Below are 25,724 nucleotides of genomic sequence, written 5' to 3' on the forward strand. Positions count from 1 at the left end.
ATGTGGGACCCTTGCCCGGGGGCCGGGGTTCGAACCGGCGCTGCAGAGGCTGCAGGCAGCTTCGCAACCCAGCGCTCAATCGCTGCGCCACCGGGGAGGCCCTGACAACTGGTTTTGCCCTTATAAGAGACCCTACCCTAGAAAGTTAGCAAGTCAATACACATCTCTCTTTGAACCAGAAAATAAACTTCACCAGACACTGAATCTACTGCCTTGCTTTGACCTTGTACCTCCCATTTTCCAGAACTGTGAAAAATAAGTTTATGTCACCCAGTCTATAAAATTCTGTTATCGCTGTCCAAATGACTAAGAAATTTGGAGAAGACATCTCCAGACCTGAACCCCCTTAATAAGGTTTGACTACTAGGTATAGAGGGATTGCTGTGTCATGGTTTACAAAAGCCACTGACTATCAAGTTTATGTGTGCTCTCCTCATGGTTTATCATTCATCAAGTATAGTTTTCTATTTTTGAAACATACCTGCTCTTTAAAACAAGTTACTATATTGGGCCCTTGAAGTCATGCAAAAAGTTAATGAAATCTAAGTTACTTTCTAATTGCAAAAGGTTCATAAAGCAAAATATACTGTGGAAATTTTTATTCTTTATTTCCATGTTTACACAAAACAGGTAATGTGCTCTTTACATAGATTTCAATGTTTATATTAATTGTGATTATTTCTTAATGGGATTTTAACCTGTAGCCTGTGAACTCCAAGGGGAAAAAAATTACGTCTGTTTTTACACACAAACCATAGTAATAATCTTTTTCTAAGATTTATTTTATTTATGCATACAAGAGCTGGGGTACAGGCCAGATGTATGGGGGGGTGAGAGGATTCACCAGAGACAGAGTGGGGGAACAGAACAGGCAGATTGACTGAAGTACACAGCTGAGGGGAGCAGCAGCGGGCAAGTCAGGAAAGGTCTGCTGCACCATGTGGGTTGCTTCCTGGCTGGGGATCGAACTCGTGCTGCAGAGGCTTGGACAACTTCACAGGTTGTGTCTTAACACCTTGCACCACCAGGGAGGCCCCATAGTAGTATTTTTGATACCTGTGACTTTGTTAGCATCAGCTGTCACAAGTGTTACACTGAATTATTGCAGATACTTCAAAATATTCACATTGTAGCTCAAAATATGGTAGCTATTAAACCCACCTTATAGATCATATGTGATCATGTATAGCTTCTGGTGTCATGTGGGTGGTCACATAATAGAGGCCTGGAGGCCATCACTAAACACTGTAGCTGTGACAACTGGTGGTGGTGTCACATTGATGACACAGGTGTCTGCTTTCCCATATCCACTATACATGCTATATACTGAGTCACAAGACTACCCACACTGTTTAATGTTATTAGCCAGCTGAATAACAACAGCTATCATACTGATGTCTCTCTAAAAGTAAATTTTAACTTTAATTTGCCTTTAAATATATTGTCTAATATAGAAAGCATACAGATGCCTCCCCTAATGCCTTTCTCCATATATATAATTTATATAGCATATTAAATAAGGCTAATTAGATATTTTTTTAAATATTTCTATAACCTTATTTCAGTATGTTTTCTTTGCCATCGTATTTTATTTATGCATTAAAAACATTGTGAGAAGGGGATCATAAATACTAAGACTGTCAAATAGGAGTTCATGGCACAATAAAGGTTAAGAAAACCTACACATAAGCAAATGAGTTTTCACCATTGTCCAGTTCCATCCATCCCAAATATGAATCCTAGTGTTTTCACCTTCAACATTTCCTCCCAAGAACTCTTGATTCAAAGGAGTTATTATCTAAAAGGGCAGTTTGGATGAGGCAAGATACAGCTTTGGATGAGGGTGAAGTATTGTCTTTGCCATGAGATCTATAGGTGTTGATCTAGATTGGCTTTCTGAAAAAGAATGAGATCATTCCTTGCCATGAACAAGGAAAACTTATGATCTATATCACTGGCTTGCCTGCCACATAGCTCAACTGCTTCTGCATGGCACTGGGCATCTTCATGTACAATTCTCTCCAGATGGTATCTTTTTCCCTAACCTGGACACTCTGTTAGTTGACCCTGTGCAGTTCTAGCTTCAGGGCTCCTCCCAGCTGAGGTCACCCTGTAGACTCCTAGGATTAAAAAAAAAAAAAAAGCTTAAAAATTAATTGGTTTAACATTTTTTTACCCTGAGTACAAATACATTTATCATGGGGATCATTTTTTTAAAAACCTAACAACAGAAAGCAAAAAATAAAATCTCAAATCTACTGTACAAAACCTCACAGCTTTATGGGCCTCCCCAGTGGTGCAGCGAGTTGAGTGCTGCACTGTGAAGCTGTCTGCAGCCTTTGCAGCATGGGTTCAATTCCCGGCTGGACAGAGAGAAACCCACATGGCACAGCAGACCTCCCCTGCCCTGCCTACTGCTCCCCTCAGCAGTGTCTTTGGTCTGTCTGCTTATTCTGCTCCCCACTCTGTCTCTGGTGAGTTCTCTTGCCTCCCATGCCTCTGAGCTGTACCCCAGTTCTTGTATAAACATATCTTTAAAAAAAAAACTTTACAGCTTTTTGATATTTATAAATTTATATTCATAATACATATCTACATATTGTATGCACTATCTTGTATGTTACTGTTAATATCAATTAACATCATTCCATGTAATTAAATACATGTAGATCTTTCTCATCCTTACCTGCTTGCACAGTATTTCCTCACACCATATACCAGTACCATAATTTAATCAGGGGCTGTCAATGAACATTAAACCAAATGGTGAAAATCCTTATACATACAAGTTTGCATACTCATTTTCCACCCCAAGCTTGAAATTGACATAGCATGTGTAAATTTAAGGTAGACAACTGCATGTTGTTATGTGTATATATTGAAAAATGATTACGCAATTAGGTTAGTGAACATATCCACCTTCTCACAAAATTAGTTTTCTGTATGTGTGAGAACTTTTTTAAAAAGATTTATTTTTATTTATGCATACAAGTGTCTTCCCCTGCCTCCCCCAGAAAAAAGAAAATTCAATTCTTCCATGCTATGTCTTGTCTAACATTCCCTTTGTCTCTGCTAAGAGAGACTTCTTTTGGCTCCAAATACATACACAATACAAAGCCAAGAGTGAACTGAACAATATGAAGAATTTATTATCTCACAAAACAAAGAGTTCAAAGGTGACCAGAAGCACAATTTGCATCCTGCTGTCCTCAGTGTGATGGTTTTCATCTTCTTGTTTGCCCTTTCATGGTCATCAGATGGTGGAGGATGTGAGAGATAGGAGTCCTGATCTCAACCCACTGAGAAGATACGGTCCATGAATGAATGTTGGTGTGAATAATCTAATTATCCACCCTCTGCCCTCAAGGAGACTAAACAAGGAATAAAGATGTTAGAACCCTCTCCAGTGCTTCCAGTATGGGGAAAGAAATTGAAAGTGTAGACTGTAACAGGAGTTAAGTATAAAAATAACGTCCTAAAATACCTAATATTCTTTGGCCCTGGAGTCACTGATTTCACAAATTAATCTATATTTCACTTTACATTAATGGAGTTCTTAAAGACCGAATTCTATTTATCAAATTAAGTTTTTAAGCAATTTTGGCAGTCAAATACTCCCTGACAGGAATAAATTATAAGCAAAAAGATAAAAAATTAAGCTTTAGTGTACTGCTTACTCTTTCAAATAAAACAAATTCATAATCAAAATCTATTCATCCTTACACAGATTATTCTAATAGACACATACTTTTCTTTATGACAATTTATTAAATCCTGAGTTTTGCTTCTCCATCTGTAGTTAAATACACATCACTATCTACAAATTAGAATGTTTAAAATAAGGGTCCCTAATCTTGATGTTAGTTATTTGAAATCAGGTTTTCATTCTGTATAATTTCAGGAAGGTATATTATGAATAGACTGTTTCTTTATCTGGTCTAACTTGGCCTGTGTTAAACTGATAAAATATCTTACTCCTGCTTAAGAGTGCACATCTCATTTTATAAGTTAGCAAATAGCTTATATCAATACAAATGTTCAAGAATGTAATTAAATAATTGCTCCTTGGAAATACTTTATACATGAATAATTTATCTCTTTACACTGTTGAAGTTTTCCTTGCATTTTCAGTATGTTCTACAGCTTCTGTATCATCACCTGAAATTTACCTAAAAAAGAACATGAAAAATATTTCTTTAATATTACATACAGAAAAACAAGCCTAAACATCAATTTTCTGCTCTATTTAGGAAATAGTTTTAATCAAGAAAGTTGCTATGTCAAGCAAATCTTATCACTCTTCACAGTATCTGACAAAGTCAGTTCCTTTCATGAGCTGGTAGTTCATTGCTAATTACCATTGTGAAAAGAAAGGAAATACAATGAAATTCAAGTAAATTTTATTCTTGGTTAGTAGTTCTGGTAAAAAGATGTGTTGAAGAGTTTACTGAAGGCCTCCCTGGTGGCGCAAGGGGTTAAGATGCAACTTAAGAAGCAGCCACTGTAGCACAAGTTCAGTCACCAGCCAGCCAGGGAACAACTCACATGGCACAGCAGACCTCTCCTGACTCACCCCCTGCTCCCCTCAGCAGTGTACTTCAGTCAATCCACCTGTTCTGTTCCCCATTCTGTCTCTGATGAATCCTCTCACCCCCACCACCCCCGCACCTCTGGCCTGTACCCCAGTTCTTGTGTGCATAAATAAATAAAAATCTTAAAAAAAAAAAAAGTTTACTGATTAAAAACTAGTAGGCTTTATATAATGTAGAGAACTGTTAAGAAGACATTTTCAATGCTAGAGGGGAGTTTGCTATCCTAAAAGTATGGCAGATAATTTTCCTTTAAAAGTTAATAATCATGCTTAAACTATCTTATAAATTTTAATTTCTAGCACATTTTCTTTTAATTTTTCAGAGATTTATTTTATTTATTTATATACATAAGAACTGTGGTGTTAGCCAGACGTATGGGGATGAGAGGATTCATCAGAGACAAAGTTGATGTACTAAAATACACTGCTGAGGGGAGCAGCAGGTGACACAGGAGAGGTCTGCTGTGCTATGTGGGGCAGCTCCCTGGCTGGGGAACCAACTCGTGCTGCAGTGGCTGCGGATTGCTTCATAATGCTGAGACTTAACCCTTTGGGGCTCCAGGGAGGCCCTCATTGTCCATTATAAATTGAAAATGGACAAAATGATTTTTTAAAAAATCAAAATAGTTGTAAGTATGCTATATATTAGTACATTGTTAAAATAGAGAACAACAAAATGAAATGGCTTTAGCATTTTTAATTTCCTCTAAGTTAATAAAAACCAAAAATAAACACCAGACTTGAAAAATAATCACTATAAACATTTGTAAAGAAATGTGAATTCACTTACAGGCAGGCATTGAAGACACTTCAGCTGTGACAATACTTTTTATCCCCAAGTTTGATAAGCCACCTCTGATTAAGCCACATGTAAATGCTAAATACTAAAAGGAACAAAGCATGTAAAAAAAATATTAAGGATTCACTGAGATAGTAAAACTATTAAATATGACATTTAGTAAAACCTTACTAGCTATTAATAAGTTATTGCTATTTAAAAAGGATGGAAGAATTTGTCAAAGTATTGAAAATTTTCATTGTTAGATGATTTCCCATATAACTGACAAATAAAACACAGACACATAACTTAAACTCCGTCAACTGGTGCTCTTGTCTGGTGCTCTTGTCTAGGACTCTACTCTTACTGAATCTACAATAAGTGACAAGAATAAAAGGGTAGCTGGTTAGAACTAGTTCTAGAGGTGACAAAGGTAGCTTGTACTTAATGTCAATGCTCCCTAAAAGGCTTCTAATTAGACCTTCCACATGGAGTGCTTGGGCTGTCTCTGATGCTTTCACCTCCCATAGTCCTTGCCCATTTTCTAAGCCTTTCCATTAATTCTATCAATAAGTGTAGAACTTAGCTTAAAATGTACATTTATTTGGTCCCGAGTGCATACTTTTTCCACTACACCTATAATGCAGTTGTGTTAAGATAATTTAGGTATGGACAAATTTTTACAAATAACAGCTTTTACTACCCCCTGATATTTTCCACTTTAATGGAACCCTTACATTAAAACTTTCCAGCTTTCTTTAAACTTACTGATTTCTACATGAGTTTGAAAAACAAAAACGATAGGAACCGGAAAGATAGATACACCTAATATAAAACATGTAATCTTATAAACAAATGTTAACTACCTAGGAAAAAAAAAAATGAATCTACTAAAGAAGATTATAAATTCTGAGGTGGATGATTCTGCATGGCTAATATCAGTTTTATAAGCTTGAGTATCTTTTCTGATGCATTTTTATGCTAATTCAAGAATCTACCATTAATGTACATTTCAGGTATTTAGTTGTTATGTTCTTTAATTGGTCATTATAAGCTTATTTAGCTATAATTTAATATTATCTTAATATGATGAATATTGAATGTTTATTTTCTATTTCTATTTCATAGAAAAATTTTTACACACAAAAAAGTATACCTGTAAAATCTGTTTTAAATTCAACGTCAGTTGTGATTGGCATTATCATTTTCCTTATATTTCTACTCTTTTCATAATAGAAAACCCTCGTCTTATATTCCATTAAATACCTTAGATGCATGTTCTAAATATTGTTTTCCTGCAGACATCTGAGTAAGCAGACGAAATTTATTATCCTGAAGTACATAGATGCCCTGTTCCAAAAATAGAAAAAAAATCCAAAGTCAATAGTATGTATTCCTTAAAAATTATCTCTCCACTTTAAAACAATTTAACTTTTTAAAAGTCATTAAAATTCTCCTTTCCATTGGTCAAATTTTCTTTATATGAATGAGTTTTGCAATGTTCAAGCTAAAGGGTTTTTCAGTATTTTATAACACTAGCATTTAATGAAAGCCTGTAGGTAGTGAAGACACAAATATTCACAAAGCAGTGCCTATTCTTAAAGAACTCACAGTCTAGTACAAAGGAATCAGAAGTACAAATTTTGATAAAATTAACAGTTACATATTACTAACGTATCTAAAAGGCAATAATCAGAGTAATTTTTTCCTTGTAGCATTTCAAGTAATTCCAAGCTAAGGTTAGTATTGTGTATGAAAAAAATGAATTATATTCATAATTTTACTAGAAATTATTTTAAGTTTTAATAAGTACATCATTAATAGAACATTTTTATCAAGTTTAAAAATAGGCCTTAAATTATATAAATACCTGATGGTTTGTCCTTAGATTGTCGATTTGTTTCTTGAATACTGTAGTCCAAAAATCTTTACAAACAAACTTCATGATATCTAACTCATCCTTGAACCTTGCAGTATCTTTTGTAAACCTAAAAAGATCAACTAGAAGTAAGAGTATTTTTCCTCCTCAAAAAAAGGAAGGGCCAATGATTAATAATTTCCAAATGCCAGGGCAGCATTTATTCAGTCACAAAGTGATAAGCAACAAGTAGATCCCATTTCAATGGATTCAATTTGGTTATATAATTATGGGGCTAAAATTCTAATTATTCTAACGATAAGCTGTAATTTAGGTACTATTAATTTTAGTGTACACACAAAAGCTGGGCGTGGTCATGAGGGATAGTAAAACATAATCTGAGTTCAACTCTTTTGATAGTGAGAAACCAATAATAAAAGGAATTTATATATAAATTGGATGATTAGTACACTTATAAACAGACTAAAACATCTATCTTCATGTATTAAACAAAATCCCATTTAGGTTAAAAAACCTATTAGACCTTATTAAGTAGGTAATATAACAAGATTTTTAGATATTTGTTTTAGCATACCAAATTTTTCAGGAAAAAAATCTAAAACATAAAGCACACTGTCTTCAAATATTAAACATAGAAGTTGTGAAATGAGTTAAAATAACATGAGATCTAAACGGAGATTTTAACCTGTGATTTAAAGAACAGAATAAAATTTGGGAATTAAATTTACAGTATCTCAAGTTATATGCAATCTTGTCAAATGCATCATCTTTGTCATAACCTACCTGGAAGAAAATTTTCAAATCCATACTGCTCACCTTTCTATCAATCCTTGTCCCACTCGAAACCCCATGTTTTCCAACTTAGTGATACAGCGTCCATTTTCCTATTAAAAAAATGCATGTACTTTTAGATGCCTGAATGTTAGTATTCGAAAGTTGTTTTAAAACCTTGGCTAAGGGCCTCCCTGGTGACACAGTGGGTTGAGTGCAGTGCTGTGCAGCTGTCTGCAGCCTCTGCAGCGCGGGTTCGATTCCCGCCTTGCCAGGGAGATACCCACATGGCACAGCAGACCTCTCCTTTCTCACCCACTGCTCCCCTCAGTAATGCTTTCGGTCCATCTGCCTGTTCTGCTCCCCGCTCTGTCTCTGGTGAATCCTCTTACCCACCACACCTCTGGCCTGTACCCTAGCTATTGTATAAAAAAAAAAAAAAAAAAAAAAAAAAAATCTTTTTAAAAAACGCACAAAAATAAAACCTTGGCTAAAAATATTAATGTAAATATCTTTTTTTCATTGAAACAAAAAAAGGAATCATATTTTCTTAGTATTTTTTTTAAAGATTTATTTATTTATACCTACAAGAACTGGGGTGTAAGCCAGAGGTGCGGGGTGCAGGGCGATAATAGGATTCACCAGAGACAGAGTGGGAAGCAGAACAGGCAGATCTGTTCTGAACACAGCAGTGAAATACACTGCTAGGGGAGCAGCGGGTGAGATAGGAGGGGTCTATCACGTCATGTGGGTTATTTCCCTGGTTAGGGATTGAACTCAGGCCCTCATGGTGAGGCTTAGAGGGTCTTCGTGGTGGTGAGACTTAACTTCTAGGCCACCAGGGAGGCCCTAAATCTATACTTCTAATAGAGATTTTATTGAACATAGCCATCTAGAGGTCCCACAGGAAGTCAAAATGGTATGATCTTAATGTACTAGCTTGTTCTTCCTCCAAAATTCCCTAACTTCACTGAATAGTTTCACTACCCACTACCCCAACTAGAAAACTTATTTCACCAACTAACTCAAGAGACAACTCTTTGCTTCCAACTTCTTCACACAGGCTGCAGTCCTGTAGAGCCTATCATCCACATGTTTCTCAAAACCCATCTTCATCTTTACTGCTGAAGCTAGCCTTTATCATGTCTCCTGGTTTTCAACTTCCAATGGATTTTCTTGTCTCTAGTTTTTTTCTTCCTTTGATTTTACCTTCTGGCATAGACATTCTAAAAAACAAATCATATTTCTCTACAGAAACTTTCAACTTCCCCATACTTTTCTTCAAAATAAAGTGCAATTCCTTAGCATAGCGTTATATATCTTTCCTTAAATGATCCCTGGCTAGCTAACCGAATTCACTGAGCCACATATCCACAAACATCCTTCCCTCTATCACTCTGAAATTGCTGCAGCAACTCCAGAATGTCATGCTTTTTTCTGCCTCCATATCTTTGCACATGCTGTTTGTTCCCTAGACTGCCCATCCTTTCAATTCAGCCCAAGTATTATGTCCTCCCAGAGCCTTCCCTGACACCCCTTTGAACCCAATGCTGTCATCACACTCTACATATACATCTATTATTGTACCTTTTCTTGGTTTTTCTGTTATATTCCACACTTACCCACAAACTTGCCCATGTATAATGGGTACCAGTAAATCATAATGCTCTTTGCGGAACACTTTGCTCTTTATAGAATCACCCAGAAACACAGCAATTAGCAGGAAATATATGGAGATATTCCCAAATCCTATCGTTAAGAGTCTTTAAAGTAAGCCTAATAAATACCTTCTTTTTTTTTTTTTTTTATAGAGGCATGTTTTATTTATTTATTTATTCGTTTGTTCGTTTTTGTTTGTGCATGCACTGGGTACAGTCAGAAGTGCGGGAGGGTAAGAGAATTCACCAGAGCCAGAGCGGGGAGCAGAGCAGGCAGAAGGACCGAAGTACACTGCTGAGGGGAGCAGCGGGCGGCAGGAGGGGTCTGCATGCCATGTGGGATCCTCCTCCGGTGGCCTGGGAGCAGCCGGGGATCGAACCGGCGCCGCAGAGGCCGCGAGCAGCTTTGCAACCCAGTGCTCAACCGCTGCGCCACCGGGGAGGCCCCTAATAAATACCTTCTGATGTCACTACTTATTCATTCACTTTGGCAACTATGAGTGCTCACTAGTAGGAACCAAATTTTTTTTAAAAATTTAAAAAAATTATTCCCCCAAGTTGATATTTAATTATTCATTTATTTTGAGATTTAATTCCTCCTCAAGCATAGTTTCACAATCATTGAATTGGAAAGTGAGAACATTATTTCTTTCCTTTATTTCACTTCAAAGCTATGGTTTTATGGGGCTTCCCTGGTGGTACAAGGGGTTAAGTCTCAGCACTATGAAGCTATCAGCAGCTACACAGCACAAGTTCAATCCCTGGCCAGGGATCAAATAGACTAATACACATATGGTGCAGCAGATCTCTCCTGTCTCGCCCACTGCTCCCCTCAGCAGTGTATTTCTGTCAATCCACCTGTTCTGCTCCCTACTCAGTATCTGGGGAATCCAACCACTCTCCAACCCTGACACTTCTGGCCTACACCCCAGTTCCTGGATGCATAAATAAGTAAAATAAATCTTCTTTAAAAAACCTATTATTTTATGTATGAAAAAAAGATACAAAACATTTCTGGATGACAGTATTATGGGAGTTTTTCTCACTTTTTTTATTGTGAAAAATTTGAAGCACACTAATTCACACACCTAAATTCAACACATATTCTAATTAAGTCTGCCATGTAACTTTTTAAAAATCATTTTTGTTTATATGTAGTTGATTTCAAGTTTTTGCATGCCATAAACAAGCTGCAATAGGAGAGTTATTTGTAAATGTTTCAAAATTTATGGATTTCCTTTTTGATGCGACTAGCACACCTCCTAAAGCTGGCTGTCAAGATCACAAAAAATATTTTTTATTTTTGTTAATTCATTGGAAAAAAAAAAAAAGAGGAATTAAAAAAAAATACTTCCTGAGCAAGAGATGGAAAAGGAAAAAAAGAAGAGAACTTGCACATGTCCAGGGGACAGGGAGCCAGAAATTTATGATAAAGAGTAAACAGGTTAGGGATAATGTATTGCTAATTATTCTTTAAGGAAAAGGGTAAAAGGAAGGCTAGTTCAGCACAAATAGCAAATATGTGCTACTCAGTACCTAGCATAGTTTCTTAATATTAGTATCTACTCATTGATGATAAAGTCAAAAGTTTGTCGCTTAAGAAAAAAGCTCCATTACAAATGGGTCTGAATAAGTAGAATTTGCTTTATTTCCAAGATTTTTCTTGATGGCTTCCTAATGATATATGCAAATACATCTATGTATATCTGTCATAAGCTGAATGTTTGTATTTCCCCCTCCCCCAAACTCCTATGAGATCCTAACCCCGGGTTAGGGGGGAGGGTCATTCTGTCATTAAGAATGGAGCCCTCATGACAGAGGGATAAGAATGGGATTAGTGTCAAAGAGACCTCAGTGCTAGCCAGTCTCTTTCTGCCATGTGAGACACAGACCAAAGACATCCAGGGAAGGACTTCACCAGATAGGAAAGCTGCTGGTATCTCGGTCCTGAACATTTTGGACTCCAGAACTGTAAGAAATGAATTTCTTTTTTATAAGTCACCCAGTCTATGGCATTTTCTTACAGCAGCTCAAATAGACTAATACACCATCTTTCTTATAGTTTACAAACTGGCAGTACCTTTTCCTGGATGTCCTATAAACACCTCAAATCTTCAGCCTGTCCAAAATATAATTGCCTTCACTTCTTTCCTTTGTATTCCCTCTCCATCTTATCAGCTGCTCAAGCTAAACATCTGGGGATAATTTTCAATTCTCTATATCTAAGTCCTAGATTTTCTACCGGTCTCTCAAACCTGATCTCTCCTCCTCACTATCCCTGTCTTAATTGAGATCTTCATCTTTTGATGTATTCAGGCAATAAAGGACAACCTTAAAGAGAATCTTCCCTCTCAAATCCAAACATCAGATTGTCTTTCTAAAGAAGTAAAAAGGGGGCGGGAGGGGGCATGTCAGGCCACTCCTTAGAAAAATCACTGAGAAGATCCAAATTTTTAATCATACAAGACTCTTTCTAGCTCAGCTCAATAATCACTTTCCTTCCACTTAATATAGTCAGAGTGAAATGTTTAAGAGTATTTAAATACATCATACTCTCACACCTTTACATTTGCATTTGATGTTTTTCCTTCCCCCCTTCCATCCCTCTGTAACATCAGAATTATAGAAAGGGGGGCTTCTAACTTGAGCTTGACTTTATGTGATAAGGACCATTACAACCACATGACTCTCTACCTAATTACCACCTAACACTTTATTCATTGAACTTCTATTTCCCAACATCTTTGGGATAGGGATTTTATTTTCTTCATCTAGCTGAGTGTCAGACCCATAATACATGCTTAGTAAATATTTTATGAATGATTCAATGAGTGACTGAGCATTCTATTACAAGTAACCTTGCGGCATGGGGTTACTTGAACTAGCTAGAACTAGCCTACATATCACTAAGTATTTTTTCAATTAATTAAACTATTTCCTGATTACAGTAACATCTGCAAACTTTCCTTTATTTTGCCTTCAAATCTCATTAGACTTTTATTTTAGTTCCTGAAGTGGTACTGGTATTGGAGGTTAGGAATGAGTTGGAAGAACAGGATTCTCAGGCTGTGACAGATCTGTCCCATGGAAGGCTCGGAAGTGCTGCAAGTGAGAGGAGAATTAAGCAGGGGTGTCAAAATAAGCTGTACAGTCAACCCTGCCATAAATTATAGTAAGAGCAACATTAAAAGTAGGGTCTTTGGTCTGCAGGACACAGGTTTGGAAATGGACAAAATGTATCAAATTAAATAAGATGGGAAAGAAAAGAGACAGGTTCTAGAGCTGAGGATACCAGCTCGTCTGCACGTCGGAAAGCTTTGAGGACAGGACAGGTCAGGGATTGAAGGAAACTGAGAGAAAACAAGTAGTGTCACCTCAAAAGAACGTAAAAGGTGTGTGTGGCAGCACTCACCACCTCCCCCTGCTCCGCGGACTTGTAAACTCCAGACACCATCTCGTTATGGAGAAGTAAAAACAACGCCTCGTCCGCCATTTCCTGTTTATTCTTCAAGCGCCTGGGTCAGCTCCCGTTTGGGCCGGGTGCGGGGGTTCCGATCGGCTCGAGGGCGGTTTGGACCGCGCCGCCCCTCCGTCAGTCCGCGGCCGGGTCCAGGTTGCTAGGAGACCACGGAATTCACCGGGCTTCCGGAAGGCTGGCACCAGGGCGCGCCGGGCACCAGGACAAGCCCACCCCAAAACCACCCCTTGGGCCCAAAAAGCCTCTGACCGGAGCAACAACCAAATCCGGCCCGCGGGCCCGATCGGTCCCTGGACGAGGGGCGGAAACAGCAACTTCCGGTCCCCTCTACCCCGGCATCCCGCCAGCTCTATGGTCGCAGAGCTACTTCCCGAGGGGAACGGCGGACGCCCAGTCAGGAGGAACGTGCCGCCCCCTTGTGAGGGAGGAGGCGGAGCGTGGTGAGAAAGATGAGAATGAAGCGCGGACCCGCGGCCCTCTGTTAATGAGTTCTGAATTAGGAGAAATGACAAAAATGGCTATTATCTTCATCAAAATCTCCCACTTCTTGCCATATTCTCAGGATGAAAGGTTCTAAAAGTGCAAAATCAGGGCTTCCCTGGTGGTGCAAGGGGTTAAGCACCGCACTGTGAAGCAATCCGCAGCCTCTGCAGCACGAGTTCGATCCAGCTGGTTAGGGAGCAGCCCACATGGCGCAGCAGACCTCTCCTGTCTTGCCTGCTGCTAGTGTACTTCAGTCGGTCTGCCTGTTCTGGTCCCCACTCTGTCTCTGGTGAGTCCTCTCATCCCCCACCCACGTCTCTGGCCTATACCCCAGCTTGTATGCATAAATAAATCTTTTTTTAAAAAGGGGGGGATCAGCTATACATGTTAGATATTTTGAGAAATTATCCCACCACTCCTTAATGGATTAAGCCTGGATATGCAAAAAGATTTAGAACGTTACTGGGAGCAGTAAAGGGATAACGGGGATGGAGTAAGTGTAGAATGAGATACATATAACAACAACAAAAAAACCCAGAGAATTAGGTGAATGGAAAAGTGTTAAAGACTTAAGAGATGAGTTCTAAGAACCTAAAGTGAATGTGGGAACTCTTACAAAGGTGCAAATGCATATGCTAGGTCATATGCACATCTTAAATTTGAAGGACCCTGGCTTAAATGCATTGCTTAGCCTCTAATTAGTTCTTCCTTAATTCACAAAGGTTTTTCCAATTCGTTGCCTCTCTACTTTAACATATTGAATTTTCTTAACTTGCTAACAACCTCTAAGTTCTTTATATGTTTTTTGCAAGAATTTTAAGATGATATTACATAATTGGAATTATAGAAGCTTTCTTTTGTTTCTCCCAATGGGTAAGTCAACTTATTCAATCATCACATAAATCAAGAATTCCACCTTTGTTTAATGCCTAAAAAGTATCATTTTGAAGAGTTTTGCAGTCATAATCTCAATTTTTCCAACACCAAATTTTTCCATAAATGACATCAGTTCTTTTATGTGCTGATTGCACTTTATTTATCACCCCCTCAAGAAAGAGGAATCCAAGCTCACGACTTGAGGTCAAAGAGTATGCAACTGACTAATTTACTAAGGTTGAGTTTTCAAACTATAACAACATGTGTTTCTTAGACTATTTTAGAGATCTGTGGTGGAACTAATATTGGAGTACTTACTGAATGTCAAGTATAGCACTTCACTGATTCACTTCCATAAAGCAAACAAATTGCCCAGTACCCTAGCAATAGATCTGATAGAAGCAGGAATAGATTCTGTTTTTGGTTGACTCTAAAAGCATTTCCCCCATGAAAACATTGTTATACTTAGTGATTAGATCTACTGGCTTTATGTACTGCCTGCTCACTACACAAGGTTGTGTTGTTACAGCACAGGGAGAGGGGCACCACAGGCCCTGCAAAACTGCCTGCTCTAAATATGTTCTGCCATCCGTGGCATCAACACAAAAACGAGACTTTAATGAAAAGGAACTTTAATACAATTAGTAAACAATACAGGAAAGACAAAGAATATAGTTTCTAAATCAAGCACCCAGAGTTACTCATCCCCTCGTGGGTAAAAGTCCACCCAAACAGGATTGGCCCAGAGCAAGGCCCTGAACACCTGCCAGAACTCTAAAGCACCTTTCAGTGGGGACCCACAAAAAGGATCAGAAACAACTATACAAGTCTGGGAGGAAAAGAGCAAAATCAAAATCAAGATAAAAGCTGCCATTGTTATCCTCCCCATGGGTCTGTCTCCCACATCTGTTTCAATCAGTCCACGACCAAAAGGTAAGGTAGTTTCTTAACTTTCTCTCTATTCCATGTGCCTCCTCCAGATCTCCGTCTGACTATCCTGCTTCCTGCCTTCCTCCATCCCTTCTGCAGCTTCTTCTCCCTGCTCACCTCCACTCTCCTTTCGGTGGAGCAGAAAACCTGAAACTTCCCCCTTTCCTGGGGACCACCCTGTTGCAGTGTCACTGAAAATTCAGGAGGCAATAAAAAAGAGAAGTGCATTTATTTGGGATCAAAGTCACAATTTGGGATACACAAATTCAGGTAGAAAATCTAAAAGACATTCCCAGAAAGGACAAAATCAGAGGCTGTTATGGGAAAAATGGATGTACCCAAGATCCTAGAATAGTGCTGGCACATAGTAGGCGCTCAATACTTTCTTAACAATCTTTGCACCCTGAGGATCCCAGAAACTTCATGGACACAAGGATCACAGCTATCTTGCTCAAGGCTTTTTCTTCAGAGTCTAGTTTATTGCTGATACACAGAAGGAGCGGTTAAATTTAATTGGTTGGATGAATGAGTTATACCACTAATATGTGGTACAAGAAGGAAGGTTGGCTCAAAGATGGGGGATTTGAACCCAATGAATATTCATAACGGGGCTTATGTAGGAAAGTTATATGACTTAAATTGCATGAGTTACAATTTTCAGTGATAATCTATTTCTGAAACAAAACTGGACCTCATTTTGGCAATGCAGACAGGACAGAATTAGAAGCTGGAGGACGCTCACACTAAGCAATAATGCAGCGCCCCTCGTCTTAAACCATTCAGCTCTAGTTATGTTCATCCTCATCTGCCTCATTGTCATAATTTTGTTGTTGTAAAGTCGTGCACGGGGTCTGACAGAATGGTTTCTCAGCTACTAAGGGACTGCTACGGTGTCTCCAGTCTCAGTTTTCTTCATCAGTGATAACAGGCTTTTTATTCAAGTTTTTGGTTTGTGAGGGATAAGGCCTATAAAGCATTTCACGCAGAGTGCAAAACAAAATAGTTAGCTATTACGATTAACGACCTCTGCCCCTCCATTCTGCTCCCCTCAGCTCATTTTGGTTTAACCGAATCCTGCGGAGCGGGCGCCCTCTACTCCCTCTCTGGGCATGCGCAGCAACAGAAAGGCCGCACCCTTTTTAATCAAATCTTTTACCCGGGAGAAATTATTAGATTCGGGAGAAAGGAAAGAACTCGTTTCCTCCCACTCTTGATGTGGATAGATCGTTAAAACGATGTAAGGCAATGGCACGTCCGATCACAGGTTGAAATCGCTGGAAGGCCCCTCTCGGCAGGGTAGAAGCGCAGCCCCGCGCAGCCCCGCGCAGCCCCGCGCAGCCCCGCGCAGCCCCGCGCAGCCCCGTCTCCAAGGAGCCGGAGACTCCGGAGCCCGCCTCGCCGTCTGCGCCAGACGCGGAGCCCAGCCACCCGCAGCTAACAGGGGCGGGAGGAGACCGCCTGGCCGACTTTTCATTGGTCCAGAGTCACAAAGGCCGGCAGCTTCTCCCCTGCCGGCCGCTGAGTGGTTGAGGCCGGAAAACAACGCCTCTCGTCATTGGCTGAGCCCAGCTGTCAGTCTTCTCGCGTCTGGCGGCGCGACACGGTCAGGCGCGGCCTGTAGAGCAATCTCGAAGCCTGCTGCAGGGAGAAGATGGCGGTCGCAGTGAGAACTTTGCAGGAGCAGCTAGAAAAGGCCAAAGAGAGCCTAAAAAACGTGGATGAGAATATCCGCAAGCTCACCGGGAGAGATCCTAATGACGTGAGGTAAGGGCTGGATGGGAGAGGCCGACTCCAAGAGGAAAGCCATCAGGCCAGGGTGAATTGGGGGCGGGGAGGGCGGGCAGCCCTGAAAAGGCTGGAACATCGAGGCCTGTGCCCGTGGCCGCGGTAGAACCCGTTCTCCTGAGGTGGGAGCCTCCCAGTCCCCCGCCCAGGATTCCGGGGCTCGGGTACCTGAGGAGGGAGACCCGGGCCCAGACGTGCGGACTTGTCTTCCCTGCCTGCGGAAAGGCCCCGGCTGCCGATTCCCGCCTTCGGCCCTGCAGGCCCGCAGCTGCAGCACAAAGCCCCTTCCCCTTCGGCGGCCACCCGGCGCGGGGCTGACGCGGAGACCCCGAGGACGCGGTTCACCGTCTCGTCCCCTGGCTCTTGCCCACGTGCAGCTTCCTTGGGGTTGGCGGGATTAGAACCCGACCCAAACCTGTACTGTGTATTGGCATCGTGGGTAAATATCATTTCTGTGATACTAGGGTTGAGAAAACAAGGAAGTGAGTACTTCCTGCCCTGTTTCGGACACGTGGGTTTGAAATCGTCTATTTTAGAACTTTTCTGGTTATTTTCCTCTTTACGTTGAACTGTACTCGCGAAAATATTTGGTGCCATTGGATATATCTACGTAGGATTTTTATACCGATGTGTAAATTTCTTACAGGCCCATCCAAGCTAGATTGCTGGCCCTTTCTGGTCCTGGTGGAGGTAGAGGACGTGGTAGTTTATTGCTGAGGTACGATTTCCTTAGGACTTAACGCTTATGTTAAAATTTGCTATTACTTATACTAAATTGTTGTATCGATTTAAACAAAATTTATGGTAGAACCTATGTAAGAGATGTTTGTGTTTTGTTTAAAGCTGTGATCAGCTGTAGTTTTCACGATATTTTGGAAAGTACTTCATTTACATGCAAAACTACAAATTAGTTGATGTCAGTTTTGTGTAAACTTAATTTACAATTATAGTGTTTTTTTTTTAATTCTGAAGTATATTGGAGAGACCATTTAAGTTTGCTATAATTTAAAGGATTTTTAAAAATTCAACTAAATTATCTTGCTAAATAAAAGTGTTGGTTTAGCATCATTTTCAAGGACTCTTACCTTGGGCATTTTATTTGCAGGCGTGGATTCTCAGATAGTGGAGGAGGACCCCCAGCCAAACAGAGAGACCTTGAAGGGGCAGTCAGTAGGTATGTTGGGAAAAGATTATGAAGGCATACTCATATACTCTGTTTTCTGAGGTAGTGTACAGGCATAAATATTAAATAAATAATGAATTGATTTGTTTCAGGATTGAGTAGTACACCACTTCCTTGAGTCTTTTTTTCCCGACATTTGACCTGAAATAGCTACTGTCCCTTATAGTTCAGCTCCTCACTAATGATAACAGAAATTTTACCAAAATAATAAAATGAGAAGAATGAGGCTGAAGCAATAATCAGTTTGTGCCACTTTTCTGTTATGTAATACAAAAACCTAAGGAGCTTGGCAAATACAGATCGGAGTTTGGATTGGACATTGGCAATACATTTATTTGTTTTTTTACTACCAGCGGAAAGAATGAGATGGGAAGGCTGATAGAATAAGGCTTCTGTAAATGAGTCCTAGAAAAATGATTTGCTCTCTATATGCACTTGTTAAATACTTCAATGGTTGTTAAAATTATTTTTTCTATGATAGGCTGGGCGGGGAGCGTCGGACTCGGAGAGAATCACGCCAAGAAAGCGACCCAGAGGATGATGATGTTAAAAAGGTAATTTGGGGGAAATTATGTAAAAAATAAAATAATAAAAAAAAGGTAATTTGGGATTAGAGGAACTCTTTGGACATGAATATAGTATTTTTGCCTTGCTGTATTTAAAAGAGTAGCAGCCCTGTACTATTTATAAACTATTGAGATTTTTTTTCCTCCTGCAGCCAGCTTTGCAGTCTTCAGTTGTAGCTACCTCCAAAGAGCGCACACGTAGAGACCTTATCCAGGATCAAAATATGGATGAAAAGGGAAAGCAAAGGTAAGAAAATTTAAGGAATCAGTGTCTATAGTATGTTTCCTTTAGGGAATGACAACTTTCAGTGAAGTGAATCCTAGTAAAATTGAATTTTTTCCCTGTTATTTAGGAACCGGCGAATTTTTGGCTTGTTGATGGGCACCCTTCAGAAATTTAAACAAGAATCTACTGTTGCTACTGAAAGGGTATTTATACAACTTCTCCTTTTGCTTCCTCTCAATAAGTTATCCAAATGCTTGTTTACATGTATTTTGAAAGGAGCTGAGCACTCATAAGATTTTGCAAGCCTAAAATTAAGCCACAGAGTAAACTATAATACTCTGTGACTAGTTCTTTTTTGTGGTGGTATGAAATAATTGTGTGAATTTCTCTTTATGGTGCAAAGAACTCTGTCTAAGGCATAGAACCTGAGTGCTGGTCTTTTGTGAACAGGTGTCAAATTGTGACTGGAATTTCTTATTGTCAATTTTACACATGAATTTTTACTCTTGGTTTTGCTAAAGCTACAAAAATGTGTCTTTGGTGTTGAACACCAAGTTAATGCTTCTTGGGTGAGAACTGCAGTGGAAAGGAGTGGAAAGGGATGTAATTCAAAGGAGATAAATGCATTTTTATTTGTACCTTTATGTAAACTTTGCAAGAGGATATGAAAGGAGTAAAGGCATTTTAACAAGTGCAGAATTCTTAAAAAACAGATTGAGAGGAAGTATGACTTACTAGTTACTTCATTAGCGCATCTCTTCTGTCAATTTTTCATTTGTAAAGACTAACTGAAGAGAGCCTATAAACTGTTCTTTCTTAGGATGTGAAAGAACTTGTAAGTTTGGTAGAATGGGAGTTACTAATGTGGCTAAATGGCCTTGAAATTTAGGTATTTACTTAAAAAAGCTTTGGTCCCCATTTCCTGGAAAAGAAATACAGTTACCCTCACAAGTTAAGTTTGAATTAGTATCCTGAATTACAAACTTGAGGCTTATTTATCTTTAGCAAAAGAGGCGCCAGGAAATTGAACAAAAACTTGAAGTGCAGGCGGAGGAAGAAAGAAAGCAGGTTGAAAATGAGAGGAGAGAACTCTTTGAGGAGAGGCGTGCTAAACAGACAGAACTGCGGCTTTTGGAACAGAAGGTTGAGCTTGCGCAGCTGGTAAGTAGTATTTTGGAATTCTTAGATTGATAGTCCTTTATGTTTACAAAAGCACTGACATTTTACCTTTTCTTTAGCAAGAAGAATGGAATGAACATAATGCCAAGATAATTAAATATATAAGAACTAAGACAAAGCCCCATTTGTTCTATATTCCTGGAAGAATGTGTCCAGCTACACAAAAACTGATAGAAGAGTCACAGAGAAAAATGAATGGTAAGTGTACATGAAGGGGCCATTTGAAATTTTCTTAAAAGTAAGGTAATAGACACACATATTTGCCTCAGGTAATAATTGTAATTTAATAGTTGATTTATTCGTTTCATGACTGAGTGTAACCTGAAATTTATTACTTTGTAGGAAGTGTCTGTTGTATGTGTATTTCTTTTTTTTTTTTTTTTAATTCCCCATACAATCACAACCCCCTTATTTTGACCCCAATCCCTCCCCTTCCCTCCCCCCCACCCCCCATAGAGTGTCTCTGGTTCATAGTTGTTTGTTGATTTTGATTTTTACTTTCTTATAGTTATTCTTTTTCCTGATCCCTTATTTAAGTTTTCTAGATTCCTGCTATGAGTGAGACACCATGTATGTGTATTTCTTAAGCACTGGAGTGAGAGGACTTTTCCCCTCAATATTTAATAGCCAGATAGTAATGCTAATTAAGCAAGGGAAGAGTAAACACTAATATATTTCATAGAGGATAAACACTACTAAGATGGTGTTTAGATTAACTTCTTAGGCTCAGAAAAATCAAAGTTTGTTATGCTACTATAACCATTATCTATAACAGTTGTTGTTTTTTAGGTAGTGTAAAGTTAAGTAGCAAAAGATTAGTTTGTATACTTTTGCACTAATTTCTTAGCCTATAGGTTGACAGTTGACCTTTGCTTTTTATATCAATTTGTAATCTGTCATCTGTTCACAAAAAGACATTTAACTAAAACTCAGTGATAACTTGTAACCAAGTATCAAATTGTGACTTTGAATTTTCTTATACATTTTACACATGAATTTTTATTCTTTAGCTTTATTTGAAGGTAGACGCATCGAATTTGCAGAACAAATAAATAAAATGGAGGCTAGGCCTAGAAGACAATCAATGAAGGAAAAAGAGCATCAGGTGGTGCGTAATGAAGAACAGAAGGCGGAACAAGAAGAGGGTAAGGTGGCTCAGCGAGAGGAAGAGTTGGAGGAGACAGGTAATCAGCACAATGATGTAGAAATAGAGGAAGCAGGAGAGGAAGAGGAGAAGGAAATAGGTATAGTTCATAGTGATGCAGAGAAAGAACAGGAAGAGGAGGAACAAAAACAGGAAATGGAGGGTAAGGTGGAAGAGGAAACTGAGGTAAGGGAAGGTGAGAAGCAGCAGGATAGTCAGCCTGAAGAAGTAGTGGATGTGCTAGAGATGGTGGAAAGTGTCAAAAATGTAATTGCTGAGCAGGAGGTAATGGAAACCAATCAAGTTGAAAGCATAGAACCTTCAGAAAATGAAACTAGCAAAGAACTGGAGCCAGAAATGGAATTTGAAGTTGAGCCAGATAAAGAATCTAAATCTCTTTCTCCTGTGAAAGAGAATGCTAGTGCTCTAGAAATGGAAACTGAGCCTGAGGAAAAAGAAGAGAAAGAATCTGAACCTCAACCTGAGCCTACTATTCCGCCTCAGCCCCTGGCTCAGCTCCAGACCCAGCCTCAGCCTCAGATCCAGCCTCAGCCTCAACCCCAGCCCCAAGCCCAACCCCAAGCCCAATCCCAACCCCAACCTCAACCTCAACCTCAGTCTCAATCTCAGTCTCAACCAGTACTCCAGTCCCAGCCTGTCTCGCAACCTGAGACGTTGCCATTAGCTGCTTTACAGCCACCACCTCAGGTTATTCAGGAACAAGGGCATTTACTACCTGAGAGGAAGGAGTTTCCTGTAGAATCTGTAAAACTCACTGATATGACAGTAGAGCCAGTTTTGACAGCACATCCAGAGATCAAAAACAAAACCAAAACTAGGAGCAGAAGTAGAGGTCGAGCTAGAAATAAAACAAGCAAGAGTAGAAGTAGAAGCAGTAGCAGTAGTAGTTCTAGTAGCAGTTCAACCAGTAGCAGCAGTGGAAGCAGTTCCAGCAGTGGCAGTAGTAGTAGTCGAAGTAGTTCCAGTAGTAGCTCCAGTACAAGTGGCAGCAGCAGCAGAGATAGTAGCAGCAGCACTACTAGTAGTAGTGAAAGTCGAAGTCGTAGTAGAGGCCGGGGACACAATAGAGATAGAAAGCACAGAAGGAGTGTGGATCGGAAGCGAAGGGATACTTCAGGACTAGAAAGAAGTCACAAATCTTCAAAAGGTGGTAGTAGTAGAGATACAAAAGGATCAAAGGATAAGAATTCCCGGTCTGACAGGAAAAGATCTATCTCAGAGAGTAGTCGATCAGGCAAAAGATCTTCAAGAAGTGAAAGAGACCGAAAATCAGACAGGAAAGACAAAAGGCGTTAATGGAAGAAACCAGGCTCTCTTAGCCTATTCTTTGCAGCAGAAGATTTCTTGATGAGTAAAAGGATTACCTTTCCTTATAAGGAGGATGCTGCCTTAAGAATTGCATGTTGTAAAAAATTTTTTGGAAAATACAGACTGTTTGTTTACCAGACATTCTTGTACTTTTTGCATAATTTTGTAAGAGTTATTTATCAAAATTATGTGAGGTTCCAAAATATGTAAAAATAATAATAATAAAAAAAGATTAACATCCCTTGTCATCTTTTTTAAATATCCTATACTCTTCAGTAAGAATCTGTATATTTTAATAGGTAAATCTTTAAGTCTGTTCCCTTCTAATTCTGTATCAAACATTGCTTTAGTAGAAATAAATGTTCATTTCTTTCAGTAGTTTTGGGATGTCCTCGTTGACACTTGTATAGTAACTATTTTCTTGATATCATTTTTCAGTTTTTATCACTAGGTAGAGAACATGATCAGAATGTCTTTGAAGGTTTCCTCACTTTCATTTGCCTTAGACAGATTATTTTGAGTTGTCAAAGTCAGATCTTTGCAGCTTTAATGGGGAACATAATTTGTTCTCCTTAAAATCACTTATATTTTTTCTAATTTTAATCTAAGCAGTTTCTCATCTAAACATATTTGGTAGATAAAACTATGATTTGGCTGGCATTTTCTATTCAATAATGGGAGCATCAGTTGTCTCCATGGCTACTTGTGTGATACAGCATATGCATCTGTTAAAATAATCACTTTCTAGGGGAGGGAGGTAGAAAAGTGTATTCTAAATTTGGTTTTTAAGTTTGTGGTCTTGTCTTAACTTTTGTGTTGGCTCTAACTGAAACATGCCAATATTGTTTTTAAGAAATTTTGTTTTAAGTATTGTTATGAAAGTGACAAAATGAAGGAAGTTCATCCACACTTGAATCTGTAAGCAAGATAACACGCAAGTGTACCAAATGATTATTAACTATGTTGTTTTATAAATTTGTATGGATTTGGAGTATCTGTTGCCCATTACTATACATGTGCAAATAAATGTGGCTTAGACTTGTGTGACTGCTTAAGACTAGTACTTGTATTAACTTTGATGCTTTGTATAAGAGCGCACTTAAATTGCAAATGGCCTTTTTTGAGTACATAATTAATATTGACTATAGCTTTGAGGCTTCAATATACCTTGTTTCCCCTTGACAAGTTAATGTTAACAGTAAAAATGTCAACAAGCATTTCTAGCATTGTATAAATGTAAGTGAATGTGTTAAAGAATTATTTAAAATCCTTCCTTTGGAATAATTATTAAGCAGTAAAAGAACTCAAACTGCAGTGCTAGCTGCCTACATTCCTATGCCAGTTGTTTCCAATAAGTGTAGCTTTTCCGGGGATTTTAATATTTCAGCATTTCCCTGTGTGCTATCACAGGGTAAAGATTAGTAAAAACCTACAAGGGATGATTAAAAATCTATTTTTTTAATGCATACTAGAACTGGGGTGTAGGCCAGAGGTGTGGGGGGTGAGAGGGTTCACCAGAGACAGTGGTGAACAGGTAGATCTACTGAAACATTCTGCTAAGGGAAGCAGCAGGCAAGACAGGAGAGGTCTACTGCACCATGTGGGTTAGTTTCCTGGCTGGGGATCGAACTCATGCTGCAGTGCTGGGGATAGCTGATAGCGCTCGCTGATACTTCAACCCCTGTGCTACCGAGGAGGCCCTGGTGAGCAAATTTTAATAAAATTTTTAAGCTATATGATTTTATAAATTTGGTTTCTCTTTAAAATTGGTTTCTTCTGTTTCCAATTAATGCTTTATCCTTAGAAGTGAAGTTTTATGTAATTTATGAGGAGAGAACCTTGGTTACATGCAAAAAATCAAAAAATGATAGAAATGTGAAAGTAATGGCAGTTCCTAGTGAGAAGACGACAAACCTGTTAAGAGGTTACAAATTAGTGTTAACGGATAGTTTAGAAGCTGAAGAGGGTTTAGGTCTAGTGACCAAGAACTGAAATCAGTTTGGAGCTGTTAATTAGTAAAGAACTAATGGACTATTTCGAATACATCTTTACTGTTGAAATTTTTAGGTTTATACAGCCACAGAGATTACAAGCTATGATAAGAACTTAAAAAGCTTTGGGTATGACAGGCAGTATCCTAAATGAATTATGACAGGTCCTTAACATGCCTTATTTGATTTTCTCACTTTTTCCTTTCAGTTTTAGTTGCCTATTCCAGCACATCCAAATGTTTGAAACAACCTAGGTACAAGAAAGAGGCCACTGTAATTGGAACAGTAAGCAAGGGAGAGAAGTGGAGTAGTTAATGTGTTAAAAGGGACCGGTTTATGTAAGGCATTTGCACCCTTTTAAGTTCTATGGAAAGTCATTGTAGATTTTGAGCAGATTGGTAAAGTGGTGGAATTTGCTGTGCTGAGAATAGATTAAATGGGATTGAGTAGGAACAGAAGCAGTTAAGGGGCTATTGCAAAATTAGGCAAAGTATGATGACTTGGGCCAGGGTTGTAGTGGAAGGGGGTAATGAGATTCTGAATATATTTTGGAGACTGTCCTCAAGGGGTTTGCTGGTGGACAGTGTGGCATGAAAAGTCAAGGATGATTGAAGTTTCTAGTTGCTGTTAGCAATGAATTGCCATTAACTGAGATGGGAAGGACTCTAACAAAAGGTTTGAGGATGACCGAGGTGAGTGAAGTCAGTAGCTTAGTTTGAGATTCCTTTTAGATACCTGAAATGACGCTAGTATTTGGGTTCAAGAGATTGTTCTGTACTTGAAATAGGAATTTGAGAGCTCTCTGAGCATATTAATGGTAAGATGGCCAAGGTGTTAATGTAGATTGTGAAGAGGTCTAATGACAACTTTGGGCACT

At 39.0% G+C, this 25,724-nt stretch overlaps 2 protein-coding genes across 4 annotated transcripts; one reads left to right on the forward strand and one right to left on the reverse strand.

Moving 5' to 3' along the window:
* Nucleotides 1-2,142: 2,142 nt before the first annotated feature.
* On the reverse strand, nt 2,143-13,461 carry TRAPPC6B (trafficking protein particle complex subunit 6B). 3 transcript variants are annotated; one of them, XM_037503234.2, is made up of 7 exons: nt 13,090-13,461; nt 8,065-8,132; nt 7,240-7,357; nt 6,636-6,719; nt 5,382-5,475; nt 4,104-4,169; nt 2,143-3,299 (listed from the first exon to the last, which is right to left on the reverse strand). In XM_037503234.2, the coding sequence occupies exons 1-6, from the start codon at nt 13,168-13,170 to the stop codon at nt 4,138-4,140; spliced, it is 477 nt and encodes a 158-aa protein (XP_037359131.1). In that variant the 5' UTR covers nt 13,171-13,461; the 3' UTR covers nt 2,143-3,299; nt 4,104-4,137. The 3 variants fall into 3 exon arrangements, with proteins under 3 accessions (XP_037359131.1, XP_037359130.1, XP_037359129.1); XM_037503233.2 differs by having other exon boundaries at nt 2,144-3,371; XM_037503232.2 differs by having other exon boundaries at nt 2,146-4,169.
* A 3,548-nt stretch (nt 13,462-17,009) lies between these two features.
* PNN (pinin, desmosome associated protein) lies at nt 17,010-24,579 on the forward strand. The gene is made up of 9 exons (XM_037503235.2): nt 17,010-17,208; nt 17,876-17,947; nt 18,335-18,403; nt 18,894-18,966; nt 19,131-19,225; nt 19,332-19,407; nt 20,210-20,365; nt 20,443-20,581; nt 21,394-24,579. The coding sequence occupies exons 1-9, from the start codon at nt 17,096-17,098 to the stop codon at nt 22,842-22,844; spliced, it is 2,244 nt and encodes a 747-aa protein (XP_037359132.1). The 5' UTR covers nt 17,010-17,095; the 3' UTR covers nt 22,845-24,579.
* The last annotated feature ends 1,145 nt before the right edge of the window (nt 24,580-25,724 follow it).

This window comes from Talpa occidentalis, unplaced genomic scaffold (genome assembly GCF_014898055.3).
Source record: "Talpa occidentalis isolate TD23 unplaced genomic scaffold, MPIMG_talOcc4v2.1 talOcc4.11, whole genome shotgun sequence".
In the NCBI taxonomy this organism is placed as follows: domain Eukaryota; kingdom Metazoa; phylum Chordata; class Mammalia; order Eulipotyphla; family Talpidae; genus Talpa; species Talpa occidentalis.